At 43.7% G+C, this 21126-nt stretch overlaps 1 protein-coding gene across 1 annotated transcript in view; it reads right to left on the reverse strand.

Moving 5' to 3' along the window:
- Positions 1-1721: 1721 nt before the first annotated feature.
- The window catches only part of LOC108552819 (dual specificity tyrosine-phosphorylation-regulated kinase 2), a 48084-nt gene continuing 28679 nt past the window's right edge, over positions 1722-21126 (reverse strand). Inside the window, exons 2-3 of the mRNA XM_017907493.1 lie at positions 3308-6964; positions 1722-2692 (exon numbers count right to left, since the gene is read on the reverse strand). Coding sequence (XP_017762982.1) covers positions 5708-6964 — 1257 coding nt within the window. The 3' untranslated portion in view covers positions 1722-2692; positions 3308-5707. The remainder of the gene's footprint in view (positions 2693-3307; positions 6965-21126) is intronic.

The following is a 21126-nucleotide window of genomic DNA, read 5'->3' on the forward strand; positions in this document are numbered from 1 at the left end:
GTGTATATATATACAGATATAAATATATAAATATCGTTATAACAGTCCCGGCAACATCTTTCGTCGCGTACCTCCTCCGCCCTTCTTTCCCGCTTCCACCTAACCTCTAAAATTTACCGCTTTCGTTGGCGCGTTCGCAGTCTCGTTTGCTAAAATTTCAAATCGAACGGTACAATGTATAAACATCAAGGTAACGTTTACAACGTTTCTGCTGCCCTTCAACCTGCGACTATTCGATCGTTTCCGATAATGATTTATGATATATTCGTCTTTGCTTTTGAATAATTCAGGCATAAGCACTCGGACAGACTAGAGATCAACGATTTTTTTCGATTCGCACGACAGATTCGTGACCGACGAACCTGTCGTTTCTCTGCGAACACGAATCGAATCGACGACAAATGCGATGCCGTTGCTTCGACCGCGTTTCTTCGATCAAACAACTTTCTTCGAGCAGCCAATATGCATATTAAAATATACCGTGATATACAACACATTGTCCCGTGTATTATACATTGTATGTATGCGCGCGTGTATGTATATATATATATGTACATATTATCCACAGTGTATCGAGGGCGTATCATAATACGCGTATTACATACGCATTATGACGCAGGCGCGTAATAAAAGCACTTAACACGGTGTCAACGAGGTGTCGCTGGTGTACACCGGTCGGATACGCTTTTTCGGCGTATTTTCAACGGGTACGATCGATCGAATAAATGGAATCGTTCGAGCATCGCGAACCGGAATTTTCCTTCGACGTACGAGACAAAAGTTCAAAGTTTCCATGCGAAAAGAGTCGCGATATTTTCTCTTTTGTTTTCAATACTTTTCCTTTATCCCCCCTTGATTTTCGCCGCTTCGTTGCGATTCGTTACGCGCGACTACAGCGCCACATCTTCACCGTTTGGACACGACGACGGAAACACGCGATGGAAATGTTAGAGCGAGTGAAAACGCAAAGATTCACCGACCGTTCCTCGTTCCATTTTTGATCGATCGAACCGTTCTTCCCGGCAGGTCTTTTGTCGCCTATCGTTGAAACGCCGCGCGTCCTACATTTTCGTGTTCGTACAAGCCGAAAAGATGCATACGGTTACGATACATAGTAGGTACATGTGGTACGGGATGGCCGGTTGTCAAGCTTTAATATGCATTTCCGCCAGGTGAATATCGTGCAAAATCCGTGACGGTGTTCATTTTTAATAGGCATGTTTCACGTTGCCGGGGTCCTTTTAGAAAAATCCACCGTCCGGGCTAGCTCTCGCCTAACCTATAAATACGATACATCGATATCAAATAACTCTCGATCGCAAAGGTGATTTTCATTGTCCTTTAAGGCTGTTTCGTTTTCGAATCTATGAATATCGGTAGTATATACAATGAATTGCTTCGTGTTAACAACCAGAGCGTCTTCGATGCGGGCTAACGATTTAAATCTTTCTCGTCTTTCGTTTATCGTTTCGTTCGGAAGGAAAGCACTTCCGGCGAGCGATGTACGCGTGTAACAGGAAATACAAGGTAAAGAGCGAAGCGCACGAGCAACGAAAACGTATCGTGCGTATCCGTTTCTTTCTTCCCTACGATATTTTTTTTCTGTTTTTTATTTTTTTTTTTTCTTTTTTTTCAGAGAAGAGGAATCTTCGAGCACGTCTTCCAGACAAAATCGAAACACACCCTCGCTTGCCTCGAGTTAAAGCCTCGACCTTGGAACGGTCCGCGCTTATATCCCGGTCTTGCGTACTAAGCCTAAAGCTATCGCTTGAAAACCCATTGGCGTCGGGACGCGTTGCATGAGTGGTAAAAAGCGATCAAGAGGTTAAAAGAAAGGAAATAAAAGGATAGGAAAGACGAAGGGTAAACACAGGCAGGGAAAAAATTGCCGAGAGAGAGGTAATCGCTTATCGTGTACATCTACTACATATATAGGTATGTACCTCTCTCTCTCACTTTCTCTCTCTTTCTTCCAGGAGAAAATAAAAAGTAAGAAAAAGAAAGAGACGTTAATCCTGAACGAATTTCTGCGCAATCTTCTTCGAGATCAGTCGACAAATGATTATTTTGAGCCGAAGTTTGCACCGACAACGAACGCGGACGTTTTGATCACAGTAAAGCACAGTGAGTGATCGATTAAATTACGTCGAACGTAAACACTCGAGCGATCTATATCTGTTAATATTATGAAAAAAAAAAAAGAAAGGAAAAAGGAGAACAAAACTCGAGTAAAATTGTAAAACGTTTCGCCTGCGTCTGACTGTCTTTTTGTTCATCTTTCGTTCTTCTAGGAGCCAGTGCGAAGTGCTGTTCGCTTAGAAACAACGACACGCACGTTCTCGAGCACGTTCAACGCGTTATTATAATATTTCTCGCGCGAACGCAACGACGACGTCGTCCTTGAGGACGCTATTGAAATTTCGCCGGGGTAGACTAGGATCGTAAATAATACATGCGATCGCCTGTGTGTATCTACGAGAAAACGAAAGCCCGAACTTATACAGGAAGGTATTGGCAGTGGTATTAACGATCGATCTTGGATCACGGACGTGCGCGGACGTTGCTAACGTAACGCGAAAAATCCAGGTGAAACTAAATCCGACGCGACCACGAAAGATCGATCGGCGGATGCTTGTGTTTCCTCCACGTTTCTCGACCAGCGGATGGATGAGCCTTTGCACGTTTCGCGTACCTTGCGAAAGAAAAGGAGAAAAAGATTAAAAATAAAACAGAAATAAATTAAAAACGAAGGGGAAATGAACCGATGTTCAGTTCTCTCGCAAAATCAATCGAAAGCAGGCCGCGCGATCGCTGTGTACGATCTACGAAAAGATTATCGAAAAAGGAAAAGAAAAAGAAATACAAAAATTACAAGAGGGGGAACGAAGATTCGTATGATCGTAATCACCAAAGAAATTTGAAACGAAAAGGGGGGGAAAAGGCAGGAATCGTGAAAGATACATACACATACATCGTGCACCGTTTCACGATACCGTTTGTTCATTGTCGCTTCTTGTAACGCGTCTTATCTTTTACGATTTTTTTTTTTTTATTTTTTAGCTCACTACTTCTCACTATACGCGGGTTTTTTTCTTTCTTTCTTAATAATCGTAGCGTTTTTTTTTTTTCCTTTTTTTTCTTCTCTCTTAGTTAGCGTTACAACATGTAATAATATATATATATAGATGTATTTATCACGATTTAATTACCTCCGTGTCTCGCGTCGTAAGACCCCTCTACCCACCCACAGCCCCCCAGTCTCGTACCCATTCGTTTTGTTTTTATTAATCATCGTAAAAGACTCTACCTCTTTAGCTCGTCACTTTTCGTGGCCAACTTGTCTCTCTTCCATCATCGCTAAACCCGTATGGCTCTCTTCCTCCTCTCTTATCACCGATACATCATATCCTCGTGTACCAAACGCCACCGTTCTCTCCTTGGTTCCCTTTGATCGTCGATCGTCCACCTCTCTCGCACGCGGTCTCTTCCTTTCGTCACGTTTCCCGACTTCGTCGCGCCCCTACAACCCGTTCCGACTAAAACTAAAATTAGCATGAATTCGCTTTGTGCCAGGGTCGCGGCCAGATTACAAGCGCAGGGTCCTCCTCCGAGGGATTCGCGCAGATTCGCGCAGATTAGCGCAGATTAGCGCAGATTCGCGCACGTCGACGTCTTCCATTCGCTCGTCCCAGACGAGATCCAAGACAGGACCGCGTGATCCATCGCTACGATATCGGATCCACGACAGTGAGATCCATCGCAACGAGCTTCTGCTCGAGTACAGAGGCGAATTCGAAGCTCGCGAGTGGGTTGCACCCTCGTAGGTCGATGAAGCGGTTCGATAAATGCCGTCGTAGAGATCAATGCTACGAAATGCAAGAAGAGAACGACTCTCGTCGTTCTGGACTACGATTACGTGTCACCCGACCGATTCCAGCTGGCCGAGTTGTAAATGCTGATGAACGACGAGAACGATGAACACGTAACGCGAAATGCAGGGCAGTGTCGATGAGGAACTGGTCCTAACGAGGATGAGGGAAAAATTCGTCTACCTAGCATGTTGATCAGCGACGAAGAATGAGAAAGTTCAGAGGCGCAGGGGATCTTGGCTACCTCGTGTAAGAAGACATTGGCTGCCATAAATAGTCAATACGCGTGGCACTGTGCATTCCAATCTGACAAAACTCGATCCGTTTTTCGTAAACTAGCTATTTACTTCATTTTCGGGACGAAAATGGCGAGAGGCATGCGAATCTTTGCTCGGAATAATTTTACGCGGCTAAAATATTCGACTTAAACGAGAGATAAAAATAAAAAGGGAGAGAATAAAAAAGAATAAAAAAGGATAAAAAAGAATTTTGAGAAAAAGGGACGAACGCGCATGCCGACGTTCACGGTCACTTTCTATCTTATCAATTGTACGAATTCGATATCGACGTCGTTTGTTCGTGCTCTTCTCGAAGAGCACTCGTTCCTCAAGACGTCGTCTCGGTTGATCGACGCTTGGCTCGATCCGAAAGGCAAGCTTGACCTCCTTTAATCAACAATTACACTTGCCAGCCCGATGGAAAACCAACCTTTCCTTCTGCCCGATATTGATAGTATTACGGAGGAATCTTCTGACCTAAAAAGCTTCTCGGATGACTCTATTCAGGCACACGCCCTTTGCTTATTAGATTCCTGGCGAACGTGAAAGGGGCTCGTCGTATCGCGGCGCCTCGGTAATGTCTAGATATCCACGAACGAGCTTCGTCGCGCGATCCACCCTGCACCATGGAGCAGGTCTGAATAAACCTCTCGACTATTTCTCACCTCCGGAGAATCGATTCATCGACGTGGCGCAAATCTTTGGCTCTCCTGCTTCCCTTGGCACAATAACCTCGTGGTCGTCCCCTCTACCCGCAGGATCCCTCCTCTCGTTTCGCGATAATAGGACGCAAACGTCACGCAGAGATACGAACAAACGAACAAACGAATACGTAGCACGTAACGCGTCGACGTGGGTACAACGGGTGTACAACGGGAGGCATCTTTGCGAATCGAATCGAGTGGTCGACCACAAAAGTGAACACCGAAAGCAATCGTCCTCGATTAAGCGACCGGATCGTACACGCCCCCTCTTCTCGAGCAAACGGCGGCGAGAAATGGATCCTGGACAAGCAAATTAGAGAGCAACGCGAAGCAACGCGAGGCAACGAGGAGCTACGACGACGAGCTAGGTGAGGTACATGATTCGAGGTATCGCGAACGATTTTCCAGTTCCATCGCACCTACGGCGGTTCTCTTTGCTTTCTCCTTTCCTTCTTTCCTTTTTTTTTTTTCCTTTTTTGTTCGTTTTTTTTTTTTTTTTTTTTTTGAAGTAACATATCGCGTAGATCACAGTAGTATCCGGAGGTCGAAGACGAGGCCGCGTTCTCTCTCTTTTGACTCTGAGGGATCTCCTCTCGTCGAGCGACCATATTACCACAGGCAGGAACACCATAATATCTCGGCGTCGTTGGACGACGATGACGGGTATCAGCGAGACGCGCGTCGACAGATAACCGTCGAGATAGCCGATTATCCGACGAGTCAACGAGATACGAGATCACATCGGCAACATCGAGTGCGGTGCGCGTGTTAGAAAAGACAGGGGTCATCTCGTATTTCGATAAATCGTCTCGGTTCCGCGAGAATGTCCTTGCTAATCAGAGTCCTCCCTCTCGAGTCACTCGAGAAACGTGAGTAGCCATCCGTGAGATTCGAGAAAGTCGGAAGGTTCGACTCCTCGCCATCCTCGAGACCGATGAGAACCGTGCGAGCCATGCGAACCATTACTGTGCTGCTGCTGCTTCTTTTGCAGCTGATGACCGTGTTGCTGCTGCTGTTGTTGCTGCTGCTGCTGTTGTTGCTGCTGTGCCTGTGCCTGCGACTGCGATTGTGACTGTGGCTGAGGCTGTGGTTGCTGTTGCTGCTGCTGCTGTTGCTGCTGTGGTTGTGGCTGTAGCTGCGACGGCAACTGTGGTTGTGGTTGCAGCTGCGGCTGCGGCTGCGGTTGTGCTTGTGGCTGTGGTTGTGCTTGCGGTTGTTGCTGCTGATGCTGTTGATACTGCTGAGGTTGCGGTGGCTGCGCCTGTTGCTGTTGTTGCTGCAGAACACCACTGGTACTACTGCTACTACCGTCACCACCACCACCACTACTAGAGTCATCACTGATACAGTGCATCGACCGACGAATGTTGATGATCGGCTGATGATTCGTAGCAACCGGTTGGCCTCTTCCTCTTCCTCTTTCACCGTCGTTACGCTGCAGCGCCGAGTAAATGGTAGACATAGTGTGGAAGATGTCGTTCAGCTGCTTCACCTTGTTCGTATTCTCCGTATTGTTGCTCTGCAGGGTGTTCGACTTTGTCGAACTTTTGCTGCCGGACGCGGAAGTACGGAGACCGGAAGCGGACGTAGGCGACGCTGGGGCAGCCTGCAACGCCGGCAGAGCGTCACCGGGTGTCATCCGCTGTTGCGGGTCCCACTTCAAGCAACGATGAATGAAATCCAGGAAGTACGGGTCGCCGCAATTTTTCAGCATCTTCCGGAGATCCTTGGAACCCGGTGGACCACGGTCTTTGCCTTTCCTGGAGATACCGCCGTTCAATACGATCGAGCCGTCGGACATCGTTATAACGGTGCAGTAGCGTGGATAACCCTTCGAGTTGATGAACTGCCTACGCCGTTTCGCGGATTCTAGCAGCTGAGGCGGCGGCATGCCTAGCAACTCGATGATACAGGCCAGCTGGTCCGCCTCGTCTTCGCCTGGCAGCAGAGGAAAACCGGTAACCAACTCCACCAGGATGCAACCGAGGCTCCACATGTCGATCGGCATGCCGTACTTTGCGCCTAGGATCACCTCCGGCGCGCGATAGAAGCGACTCTGAATGTACGTGTAGATACGTTGGTCATCGTAGCAGCTCGAACCAAAGTCTATCACCTGGAACACAAGCGAAACAGGTTTTATCGATCAACCGGCGAGAGCGTATTTCATACAATGGCCTATCTCGTTTACGAGCCAGCAGTCCACGATTATTTGATTAAACGGCTAGATCACGTACTACCGTTCCCGATCCATGATAAACGAGTCAAATTTCAGCGCAGCTCCCGCGAGCCTCTCCAATTCTGAACTTCTCGGAGAGATCTTAACGATCTTAACCAGGGATCTACCGGTGGGACCAAAATGGCTGCTACGAGGAAATTTTTCCATAAAATGGGAACCGTGTTAACAGGAGGTATAGTCTAATTAGGAGGTTAATTATTGTCTCTCCTAGCGATTAGGAGCTCGCTTTTTATATCTGAGTGCCTGATTGTCTTTTGTCTTCGTAGGGAGACAAACCTCACGGAACGCCCTCGATGGTTCTGATTTCTCTAGAACCGTGATCCGCAACATGTACCCCTGTACGATTTGTGACTAGTCATCGAACGCTCTAGAGCTTTCGAAATCGCCACATTGTTATTACCTACATATATTACATTTCGCTACTTCGTTATACAGAATTTCCAGGTCGGTAGTCTAGGTATCAAAAGAAATTCCAGGATGTGAAACAATAGAGTACCTCCTGTCACTCTATCTTTTCTCATTGAAACCCAGAGAACGCAACGAATGAAACAACGGAATAATCTGTAGGTTGTCTAACAGCGATAAATCTCTATTATAGATATTAGCCGATACCCATCTGTTGGATTAATAAATATCGTCAGTGGTAACACAAACGGTGGCGTCTTAATGGCTGTAGAAGATCTTAAGCAGACTCTCACGCTGACGGAATACTATATCATTGGCAAACTCCGCGAGACGTTGCGTGCTCCAAAATCCTGGCTATAGAACCGTCTGAACTGTATCATGAATATAGTACGTGGTCTGCATGAAATCAGAGCCGAGCATCGTTTACGACACGTTTGGCAACGGAACGTGACGAAATGATACGTTTCTTTAACGAAGAGGTCAGCCGTTGATAACGAGCCGTTGAAAACGAATCGCTTTCACCGATACGATTCGACTGTGAAATATTTAACCATCGTCGTTGAAAATTTTCATCATCCGCGAAGATTAAACGGTCGGCCAGAGAGAATTGACCAAGGCAGCGGATAATTTTGTGCGATCATATCTGTTTTTGCTACCGGCCTACTTTAATATTTCGGGCAGCATCGAGTGCTCACGTGTGCGGGGCCAACAGAGGAGCAGCCACGTTGGAATTTATCCAGGGTTATAGCGGTTCGCTCGGTTTATTGGCGTACCAGCGTCTATGCAAATTTCAATAAGCTATAACGTCGTCGTTCGATATCCGAGCGATTATTCTACGAGGACTGTTCTTCCTTGTACCAGGAAACAAGGTGGCCTGTAAAGGAGGGTAGGAAAAGTGGCTGGAATAAAAATTTGCCAAGGCCGGCGTAGCTGAGACTATGTGTTTCGTATCTTGCTCCAGCGGATTGATTAATAGGCGACGATGCAATTTATCCTGCTTTGTCACCCCTTCTCACTCGCGACCTGCAGAGTGGAGCGCTGATTAAGAGGTATAGGCAGAAGCCTCGGTGTACCAAGGATGTATCCAATATACCGACACTCGACGCAGTAAGGAACATAGAGATGCACTGTATATAGGATCGCTCGGTGGTGCGAGTAACATGCGCGGTTTCAAATGCACGCGTTTAATTGAAACTTATGTATTTAATTGAAACTATAGCCTCTACGATGAGTCTAACCATAGTACGGGTCACGGTAAGACGAGGTCGTAAATCAAACCAACCAGTAGCTGTGTAGGCTGTTGTCTTGGGATTCTAGATTCAATTCGCTTAAAGACACGCGCTGCATTCTGCAGTCTTGGTTATGAAATCTTCTATAGGAAGAAAACGCGACGACTAGATGCAACTGACAATATCAATTTCTATCGTAGTATGTACATTTGCTATGGTACTTGCTTGTTTGTAGTACGTCGATACTAAGGTACGTAGTTTCACTCTGATGCCTAAAGTACGTTGATCCTGTGTTAAAAATCGTTCCTATCAATCGCTCTGCATCTCGTCCGATCTATTCCACCCTAGCTTAACTCTTCGTCACCCACGTTGCATCCGTGGGTCACTGATCCATATATTATACTATATCTACTACGTTTTATTTCGAGAAAATATTCCTCGCGAATGTGTATCATTTTTCTTACAAGAAACCTCGCGTACTCCCTTAGCGAAGTCGAGCAATGCAGTCCACGAAAGACATCGATTTTTCCCGCGACTACCATCTTCTGCTCCTTCTCTCGACACCACGAGGCACGTTGAGAATATGCATACATCGAAAATCCTCGTCAGGAATATATATATATCGGAAATGATATATATATATATATATATATATCAATGGTACACATGTATCGAGGATTACGTATATCAAGAGTACCCACACATGGAGGTTACACATATATCAAGAATACCCACACATGGAGAATACATATTGAGAATAACCACACATGGAGCATACACATATCGAGAATACCGCCACATGGAAAATATATATATCGAGAATACCCACACATGGAGAATACACATATCGAGAATACCCACGCATGGAGAATACACATATCGAGAATACCCACGCATGGAGAATACACATACATCGAGAATACCTACACACAGAGAATACACTTATCGAGAATACCTCCACATGGAAAATACATATATCGAGAATACCCACACATGGAGAATACATATCGAGAATAACCACACATGGAGCATACACATATCGAGAATACCGCCTCATGGAAAATATATATATCGAGAATACCCACACATGGAGAATACACATATCGAGAATACCCACGCATGGAGAATACACATATCGAGAATACCCACGCATGGAGAATACACATACATCGAGAATACCTACACACAGAGAATACACTTATCGAGAATACCTCCACATGGAAAATACATATATCGAGAATACCCACACATGGAGAATACACATATCGAGAATACCCACGCATGGAGAATACACATACATCGAGAATACCTACACACAGAGAATACACTTATCGAGAATACCTCCACATGGAAAATACATATATCGAGAATACCCACGCATGGAGAATACACATATCGAGAATACCCACACATGGAGAATACACATACATCGAGAATACCTACACACAGAGAATACACTTATCGAGAATACCTCCACATGGAAAATACATATATCGAGAATACCCACACATGGAGAATACACATATCGAGAATACCCACGCATGGAGAATACACATACATCGAGAATACCTACACACAGAGAATACACTTATCGAGAATACCTCCACATGGAAAATACATATATCGAGAATACCCACACATGGAGAATACACATATCGAGAATACCCACGCATGGAGAATACACATACATCGAGAATACCTACACACAGAGAATACACTTATCGAGAATACCTCCACATGGAAAATACATATATCGAGAATACCCACACATGGAGAATACACATATCGAGAATACCCACGCATGGAGAATACACATACATCGAGAATACCTACACACAGAGAATACACTTATCGAGAATACCTCCACATGGAAAATACATATATCGAGAATACCCACACATGGAGAATACACATATCGAGAATACCCACGCATGGAGAATACACATACATCGAGAATACCTACACACAGAGAATACACTTATCGAGAATACCTCCACATGGAAAATACATATATCGAGAATACCCACACATGGAGAATACACATATCGAGAATACCCACGCATGGAGAATACACATACATCGAGAATACCTACACACAGAGAATACACTTATCGAGAATACCTCCACATGGAAAATACATATATCGAGAATACCCACACATGGAGAATACACATATCGAGAATACCCACGCATGGAGAATACACATACATCGAGAATACCTACACACAGAGAATACACTTATCGAGAATACCTCCACATGGAAAATACATATATCGAGAATACCCACACATGGAGAATACACATATCGAGAATACCCACACATGGAGAATACCCATACATCGAGAATACCTAGACAAGGAGAATACACGTACATCGAGAATACCCCCACATGGAAAATACATATATCGAGAATACCAACACACGGAAGGTATACATATATCTAGAATACCTACGTACAAAGACTACACGTATATCGAGAGTACCCACACATGGAAAATAGGCGTAGGCCACAAGGTTCGTACGCGTTGCGTACGAAAAACTAAGCGAACTGATTCGAACGATCGAGTTCTGCGGCATGCGCGTAGGTATAACGCGCGAACGTAAATAGAAAGTGACATACTTGATCGATTTGGACGGGAGCGCGCCGGAAGCCCAGCGAAGGGTACGTTCTTTGACGGAAGTGGAGCCGGAGGGACGACGCTGGCCGCGCAGGAGCCACGCGTTCGAATGTGGGTCTGCTGTCTCGTTCAGTGATCGTACGTCGCACCCGCGCGCGCTTTTACCGTGAAGCTGCTTTATGAAACAATGTAAACAAGCGCGTACATCCGGCTACGCGCCGGTTCCGCTCGCGAGCCCGCCATATTCCTAATTTATCGCCAGCACAATGTTACCTTGCAACAGCGTTACGGATTACACGCTGTCCCCCCGCCTCTCCCCCCCTTCAAATTTCTTCGCTGTTCGAAGCGTGGCGGCGGATTGCGAAATGGTTTCCAGGCGTCGGTGGAAATCGATTTGCATCCCATTATGGGTCGTGTTCCGTTTTTCTCGCCTCTTTCGCTGGACAGACCGGGTGGTGGCTCGTGTAATTATGAAACTACTCGCGAACGCTCCTTCTCGTTAACGAACGTAACGTGTGCCGCGAAATTGCTACTTCCTTCCACGAGCCGGATAATCTGGGTGTCTTTGCGTTCAGGGACACGCGCGCACGCGTTTCCAGGCGAAAGTAAACATTGTTGGAATTGCTTGAATCCCCTGACTTTCTTGCTTCTCCTCGGTATCGCGAGTACAACGTACAATGTCTTTCTTCTTTTACTCTTCCAGTCACGGGTTAACTACGTGGTTTCAATTGCGAAAAGGATTAAATTGGCGCGTGCCATGGGCAACGATAAAATTAACTAGAAGCCTGATTAATGAAAACAATAATTAAATTTGCAGAAGCACGTGTAAATTACTATCCTTCTAGTTATGTAAGTTACAAGTTCCCTTGAGAAAATAAACGCACAGGTGTCTTCTGTGTGTCCAACTATCACCCGCTTCAAATTTTTCTATAGAACGGTGAAAAAATTGTAAGGACGTAAAATAAATATTAATCTCTCACGGCGAGTCATTTCGTCCTAACATAGCGAAGAATAATAAAAAAATATGACAGGAAGACATCGACTAAAATTCACCACGAGCCTGACCCGTGTTGTTTACGTTGGGCCCTAATTTACAAACCACGTCTCTCACTCGTGATACTCGTATTTGACCCGATTTCCTTACCACGTGTCTCACACGATATCCTAGTCGGGGGTTTTAATATCCCAGCGGAGAAAAATGAAGAAAAAATAGACACAACTAGAATTTCTGCGTGATACCGGAAGTACAACGTGTGGCTTCAACTTTCTTCGTTTTCTACCTCGCTCGAGGAAAATCGTGCAGCTCGAAATCGCAGAAGAGATTCGTGAAAGCGGGCATTCATTGATATGTATCGCGAAATTATTGTTTCTTTTGATATAAAGGGTAACGAAGGTTACCCTGGAAACACGCGCATTTATTTGACGGGAAAAATAGATACAATTAAAATTGCCGCGCTACGGCTCGGTACCGGAAGTACCGCGTAATGCTCGGCTTTTACTTTCTTCTTCGTCGCTTTTCGCGGAAAAATCGCGCGAATTATGAAGCAGCACGTGACGGAAACGGCGTTTTATTCGCGTATCGTGAAATTTCTATTTCCTCCGACGCGGAGGGCAACACGGATGTCTCAATATTTAAAAACATCCACAGGCGCGAGGCGGGAACAGTAAAAATAATCCGAAATTCCGGGTTGCGCCTTGAAAATACGAAGTTCGACGTCTTCTTCCTCTTTTTCCTTTACTCGGGGATAAACCGTGTGGTTGAAATTACGAGACAGTTCACGAAGGCTCGTTTTTACCGGCGTGTGTAACGCGTGCCGCGAAATTGCGCCTTCCTTCCACGCGAAGGATAACTCGAATCACTCTTCTCTCGTAAGAAAAAACCGAGTGTTCCGATATTTAGGAACACGTGCGTTCGTTTGCGGAATTATCACTGCCATAACTTCTGAAATCCACTTTGACGCAGGAAGTATAACGTTTTCTTATTACTTCTCTCTTTTCAGAGAGAAATTCGCGAAGGTTTGTGTACCGCGATTTCTTTTACGAGGAAGATAATTCTCCTTTTATACTAAATGATATTTTAAATTTAATTAAAATTATAGAAAAATTGTTTGTTAACCGTTTGCGCTCGGCGATCTATTCGTTACAGAAAAATAGTAATTCGAAGATTTTCTGTCACGAAGTCGATGATATTTTTAAAACGGTAGATAAGAAATCGTATGCAAATTAAGTCGTAGAATTATTTTACTTTGACATTGCACGCATCGTTAGTATAATAATTAACATCAATCTTTAGAATCTGATTAAATGGCGACTGAGAGTCGCCTCTCGAGTGCAAAGGTGACATGCAATATTAATATGTACAGTATATTCAGTGGAATCATTGGATGATTTTTAAATTTATATTCTGTACAACTTTTATCATTTAACGAGATTACCTCTTCGAAATAATGATAGATTTTAGTTAACCATTTGCATAAACTTATCGAGGAGAAATTAGGTGCACTTCTTTATCCACTGTACGCTTATCTACCGCGAAATTGGTACTTCCTTTCACAAAAACGGGCAATGAAGGCGCGAAACCAGCAAGTACCCTATCTTAAACTCAACTAAGCATTCGACATTCCACTTCTCCAATTCACGGATAATCCGCGCAATTAAACACGCAAAAATGCTCGCGAGAGTAGGTTTTTGTAAATAACAAGTATCGCGGAATCGCGACTTCCTTCGATACCAGAGGGGCAACCGAGGTCGTTCCCCGGTGGTCCGTAATTACGTGTCCGTTTGGCGAGTAATTAACAAAGCACACAGCCGGATGTACAGCGTGTTTTCGAGAAAGGGGTCAGGAGCCGTCCATTGCTCGCGACGCGTCTTTATCGCGACCCTAGAAAATGAGATACGAGGAAAATGTTTATTCGCGGTTTCCCTTTCATTCCGTTGCGGGAACGGCGATAAAAAGAAGCTCGTTCCCCTAATTGGAGCGGCTGTTTAGCTTTCGAGGTAACAGGTGGTACCTGTTTAGTTATTCGCGCGAAGCCACGGCACCGAGAAGATCCGTCGTTCAAGATCTATGCGTCGTTGTTCTTTCTCTTCTAGGTAACGTGCACGCAGTTGCAATTCGTCGGACAACGAGGCAGAATTATTTCCAACACCTGTCCTAACGTTTCCACGATGCCTACGAAGCTACCATACACGCGTATCTTCCGTAAATCGAGTATTATACGTATTAAACGTGAGAAACGATCAAATGTACAGTAGAGAAACTGTAGGGAAAAATTGTGTTCATTTTCTGCACTCATCCTCAAAGATCAAAGCCCCGAGTGACAAGGGGGCAAGGATTTATTTCCTTATTACCAAGGTTCCACGGTTCACGAACGCGTAGGTCCCCCCAGACTCCACCTGGAGGACTAATCCCTAACAGAAGATTAAAAATTTCTAAAAGACGAGAGACAAATTGGCCCAAATACATCTGAACTTTCACCTCCACTGAAAGACACCGAATTCCATAAGTACATACTCTGTATTCACACCTGAAGATTAAAGGCCCGAGTCAAGGGGGCAACGGTTCATTTCCTTATTACCAGCGTTCCACTATTCGCCGACTTAGATCACCCAAACGCCATAGATAGCTGTCATGCGTGCCCTTTCGGACTGTACGGACCGATCAGGCCCGAAGGAAAAGTCTAGTACCGGTGCCTAGGGATCCCTAGGCGTTTAACATGTTAGTTACTATTTAATTGCTATTTTTCTGTAAGGAAGAAATTACAGAGTACAGGGGGTATGGTACAAGGGGGAACTTGGTATACCGGAACAAGTGTTCATCTGTTTGTAATGAACCTATATCGGAAGACTTTTCGACAGGATGATAGAAGGATGCAGAGGTGTAGGTACACGAACGCCAGCGTTTAATAGGACCTGAATTAAAGCACGGTGAGCCTTTGACATATCCGTAATCAAGGGATAACCCGGTGACATGAGCACGTCGTTGCCAGAAGATCGATCTTTTGCATCGATCTCATCGCAGGCCTTCGACGAACCTTGACCTTCGTCGAAATTCGTTCCCGTTATCGGCAGGTTTACGTTATAATTATTCTTATACCATTGTCAAAGCGAAAATAGAAAGGTAATTTTAATTCGTAATTCAGCTGCGGGGTGTATCGCGTGCCGGTTCAGTCGGCGGGGTTTTCAAACCGAGGTAAAATTAGCAACAGCTATTAATTTCCAACACGGTGACGCGAACACGGCTGATGTATGAACCGAATATAATAGCGAATGCTCGAAAACGGAGATCGTAATGCGGCAAAACAACGGGTAGGTCAAGGTTCCACCGGGGCATTTAATTCGATGACTGTGGAGGAATTCGGTGGACGCGGAAGTGGAGAACAGAAATGGATAACACGCGAGTGATAATCGAATCGATGCTCAGCGAATGAACTACAGTTGTATATCTACACGTTCGGAATTTCGAGGAACGCGATTTCGGCTGCGCGCCATTTTGTCACGGTCCTCGAAGTTGCCGCCATTACGTAGCTCTCTAACTGGCGGGAACTTCAATCGTTCATATATTTAATAATTTTCTGATACACTATCGAAATTAATTTTCTTTTAATTACTGTTACTTTTGTTTCACTGATTATAGGTAAATATACTGAAATTTGCATACTTACAAAAAGATGTAAGTAATCGTAAGTATTGCAATTACGAGTATTTAAAGATGGAATTGAATGAGAAAAAAATTAAGAGGATTAATTTAAATTATTTTATATTTTTCAACTATAATTAATTCATGTTTGAGATTAGTCGATAGTCCTTTTATCCGGATTTTAATAGCGTAATAAATTTCGAATTTTTCTAGACAGTCATACCGTGAGTACACGGTACACAAACGTCACCCACGAAGGGACACTGTACATTTTCCGTGATTTATCGTTGTTGGCACGGAGCACACATTCCGTGTGGACAATTCTTCGATAGCGAAAATTTAAAAATCGCACGATAATTCGTATTTTAATACTGCGCGTTATTACTCTCATAGGCGGAGTTTATATCTAATGCACGATATCTCCTTGTTGCGTACGGCGATTTGATAACTATTTCTCGGAAATCGTGCAGCGATGAACAAGCAAGTATTTTTTCGTTCTTAACAACGTTTTCTTTTTCTTCATCCTCGTATTTCATTCTAAACATACATAGGGTGTCCCCGAAAGACACGTATAATTGGGCTCAATTCTCGTTTCGTCCTCTTTGTATTTTGTAACTGGACGAGCACAGTTTTGTATAATTTTGTGCACAACGAGGATAAGTTGTACCAATCGTGTAATAGCAATAGTATCACAAAATATCCCAAATAAAATATTTTTTCTCCTTTTTAATATTTATTTCCTACTTTCTTTCTCTATCTTATTTTAACATTCCATTCTCTCGACTATTATTTTTACCAATCGATGACAAGTCGCACCTATCTTTTGGACCACCCAGTATGCACAGAAGACATAACATAAAATTACGTGGACTCGCGGAACAAAGCTGAGAAAGAAATTAATTATATAATAAGATAATTATAGAAGGAAGGAAAAATTGCGTAGATAACGCAGAAGAAACTACGCGGATTCTCAGTTATGTCGATCGTTACGTGGATCGTTATGCCGATCGTTATGCGTCCCGTGCCCCTGCGTATTTCGAGAGCCGCGTGTTACATAAATACCGAGTGAAACTATTTCGAATCGAAACGTGGAACCGTCAAAAACGTCGTAATAACGGTGTTATCCACGCGACTTGATTTACCTTGACACGGATAACGGAAAAGCGTCGAACGAAAACACGTTGCGTAATAGCAATCGGCGACGAATCGGACGAGATTACAATTACCGCGATTTGCTCGTCGGTGCAACGTTATACACCGTAACCCAAGATGCGAACGAGAACGCTCTTCATAATGAGCCGTAACAGGAAGAACGGGCAGATTGAATGTTTCCACAACAGACAGGCCCGTTGCACGTGTAATTAATATGCATCGGTCAAATGCACGCTAAGATGCACCTTTTTTCCACGCTTGTTCCGCTGGAAATGATCAATTTCCACCTTGCATCTGTCTATTGTAATACGAACGCTCAGCCTCGCGTTCGTGTGTTTTTACCTTACGCGTGATAAACACGCTCGTGTAACTGGTATTTAATTAGAGTGGACGATTAAAATCGCGTATTTGGAAATGTAATTCATTAATTATTAACGAACGGACGTTGTCGATTCGAGATCACGAGCTGGTAACGAGCCAGTTCGATAACGACACGATTACCAGTCGATATAATCATCGGGGGCATACGGGGATCGATACCGGTTAATTTCGGGGATGGAGAAATTAATTTGAGGAAATTCCGAAAATTGGAGTCTGTCCGGACTACTTGGAAGCTATGGGAGCGAATGCAAACGAGCCTTGAACTTATAAGAGGCTACCAGAGATCTGTGAAGCCTAGTAGAGACTATAGAAATTTGGAAGATTGGGGTCTGAATCACTCGAAAGCTATGGCAGCGGATGCAAACGAGCCTTGGACTTATAGAAAGCTACCACAGATCTAAGAAGCCTAGTACAGGTTTCAGAAATTTCGAAGATTGAGATCTGTTCGAACTACTTGGAAGCTATAGAAGCGAATGCAAACGAGCCTTGAACTTATAAGAGGATACCAGAGATCTATGAAGTCTAGTAGAGACTATAGAAATTTGGAAGATTGGGGTCTGTTCGAACTACTTGGAAGCTATGGGAGCGAATGCGAACGAGCCTTGAACTTATAAGAGGATACCAGAGATCTATGAAGACTAGTAGAGATTATAGAAATTTCGAAGATTGGGGTCTGTTCTGATCACTTGAAAGCTATGGCAGTGGATGCAAACGAGCATTGGACTTATAGACAGCTACCACAGATCTAGGAAGCCTAGTAGAGACTCTAACCTGATCGATATATCTAGATCTATGGTTTCCTCTTTTCTATATACCGAAAGATCTGCATAGGCCCTAAGTTCACGTGTCCTAGTGGAAGACAGGGACCCTAGTTTCTCAAATCCACTGGATCTATCTTGGAGTCCTATTAATCCCAAAAATCTCCCTGACTGTTAGCAATCTCTTGGAATCTCTGGACTCTATTAATTAAGGCCTGTAGACGTTAGAAGACAACATTAATTAGCCAAGATTAGACAAAATTACACGTTTGCAAGTCTATCTAATTTTCTAGGACCTCGAGACTGGTACGAAGTCCCTGTTGATCTTAGGTGATGCGTCCAGAAAGGAACACGAGTTCAATGTATTCTCTATGGACTTTAGCACGAGCTCTATCGAATCTTAAGGATACCGAACGACCTGTACACGCTGTACTAATTTGGCCACCAATTTGGTGTATCTTCAGCGGCCTTCTGCATGGTCTGCATGGACTAAAAGGGAACAAGGGTGATCTAAATTAAGTCCCACGCACAGCGCTCGGTGTGTACGGACTTCAATGACCTACATGTGTCCAAATCAAATCCAATGAATCCGATATGACTTATATTGAGTGTAATGATCCCAGCGTGGCTTGCATCGAGTTCGACGAACCAACGGCTGTCTGTATTGAACGTAATGCGTTCATATCGGGTCCAATAATCCTAATGTTGTCCGCATTAGGTTTAATGGCCCCAAAATTATGAACGCTGAATTTGCCGGGGCTAATGTCGCTTGTATCGATTTCGAAAATCGAATGTCGCTCATGGATCACCTCTTTGGATCAGCTTCCCTTCTTACAACTTCCTCGATGACCGACAGCAATGAATTTGGGAATTTCTTCCCGATATTCTCAATAGTAGAATTAGCAAATTAGTGGAAACAACTGGCTTCGGACTTTTGGTTCGTGCAATCGTTAAAAGCACAGAACTGATCTTGAGACGATCAACTTTTCTGATGGAAACGCATTTATACAGGGTTTATCTTGGAAACGATGAAAGATAGAAAAGAAATTTGGACGGCATATCAAGATGAAGTTGTCTTTCTAAAGGAGTGCTATATTTTTATTATATAGTTAAGCTAGTGATACCAGTGAGCGGCTGATAATGTCATCCACAGTGTCATCGCACACTCTGTATGTATTTACTCATTTCCATCGTCCTATTTTAATTTATACCACCTACGTTTGCTACACTTAAGTATATGTTAGAGCTAGACACTTCTAGCATTAGAATCTCTAGAAACATGGAGAAATAAAGTGCTATGCTTATAAAATACGTGTTTTAAAATATCAACACCTACGAAGCACTATAAAAATACTATAACGTATCACAGAATTTATACCATCTACGTTTGCTATATTTAAGTATACGTCAAAGCTACACACTTCTAGCCTTAGAACACCTTTTCTCCAGAAACAGAAAATTTGATAGAAATAAAGTGTTGCACGTATAGAATACGTGCTTTAAAATATCAACACCTACGAAGCACTATAAAAATACTATAACGTATCACAGAATTTATACCCCCTACGTTTGCTATATTTAAGTATACATCAAAGCCTTAGAACACACTTCTAGCCTTAGAACACCTTTTCTCCAGAAACATAGAAAATTTGATAGAAATAAAGTGTTGCACGTATAGAATACGTGCTTTAAAATATCAACACCTACGAAGCACTATAAAAATACTATAACGTATCACAGAATTTATACCATCTACGTTTGCTATATTTAAGTATACATCAAAGCCTTAGAACACACTTCTAGCCTTAGAACACCTTTTCTCCAGAAACATAGAAAATTTGATAGAAATAAAGTGTTGCACGTATAGAATACGTGCTTTAAAATATCAACACCTACGAAGTACTATAAAAATACTGCAGAGTTTAGAAAATATCACAGTGTTGCGAGAGGTCAGTGAGTAGTCAGCATGGCAATATGTATCAGAGAGTGTTTGAGAGCTAGTATTAGCGAGTAGAATTAATCTTACCTAATTTGTTATTTGTTATCTTTGAAATACATAATAATTAATAATCATCATCAATGCTGCCTTGTGAGAGAATATATACCTATTCAATTTTATATATGACCCCTCTCTCTCTCTCTCTCAACCCTACGATACTACAACGCGTTACCAATACGCATAAGACACCGTACGTGCAGGGAAAAACCATCTACCATAAGTACCCTACCTAAAGCGCTAATACATTTTCCAGAAAACTAACAGTACCTCCGTTCCCGGTAATTCGTCCTACGGCGACGATCTGTCTGTAACCCCGACATAAAGTCATTTACGTAGAAATCGCGTCGAAAATGAGTTAGCATGGCGGGCATACGGTAACGAACATTAGGATTCCACGCAGCCGGGCGATCCGCTTCATTGTTGAATCGTTGTCCCCAGGGACGATAACCACAGGGAGTTGTGAGTCACCGTTGACGACTGCAGGGAAAGCCGATGTGGCCAGCTCGTTACGTTTCTGGTTACTTGCTTTTCAGCTGCGATCGATAGACCCCACTGCTCGTCGGAGAGCACTCGCGATAAGATCTAGCATTTTTCCGTTTCCACTGCAGCCTCGTTAGGCCGCCATGTTCCCAGCCCGGAAACTCCACGAAAATATAAACGACCATCGCGGATATACGAGATCTCCATTCTTCGCGCCTCGGAATTAACGAATTGGACTAATTGCTGGGAATAATCGCGCGGCATTACCTACTCGACTAATTTTATCGGCCGACGAGGTTCCTCTTGATATAGAGACCCCGATACATTGTGCTCGCGCAAATATAGCCGGTGTGAATATTAATACTATTGGAAACGGTG

Source organism: Eufriesea mexicana, unplaced genomic scaffold (genome assembly GCF_001483705.2).
Source record: "Eufriesea mexicana isolate 0111107269 unplaced genomic scaffold, ASM148370v2 scaffold8101, whole genome shotgun sequence".
Lineage (NCBI taxonomy): Eukaryota > Metazoa > Arthropoda > Insecta > Hymenoptera > Apidae > Eufriesea > Eufriesea mexicana.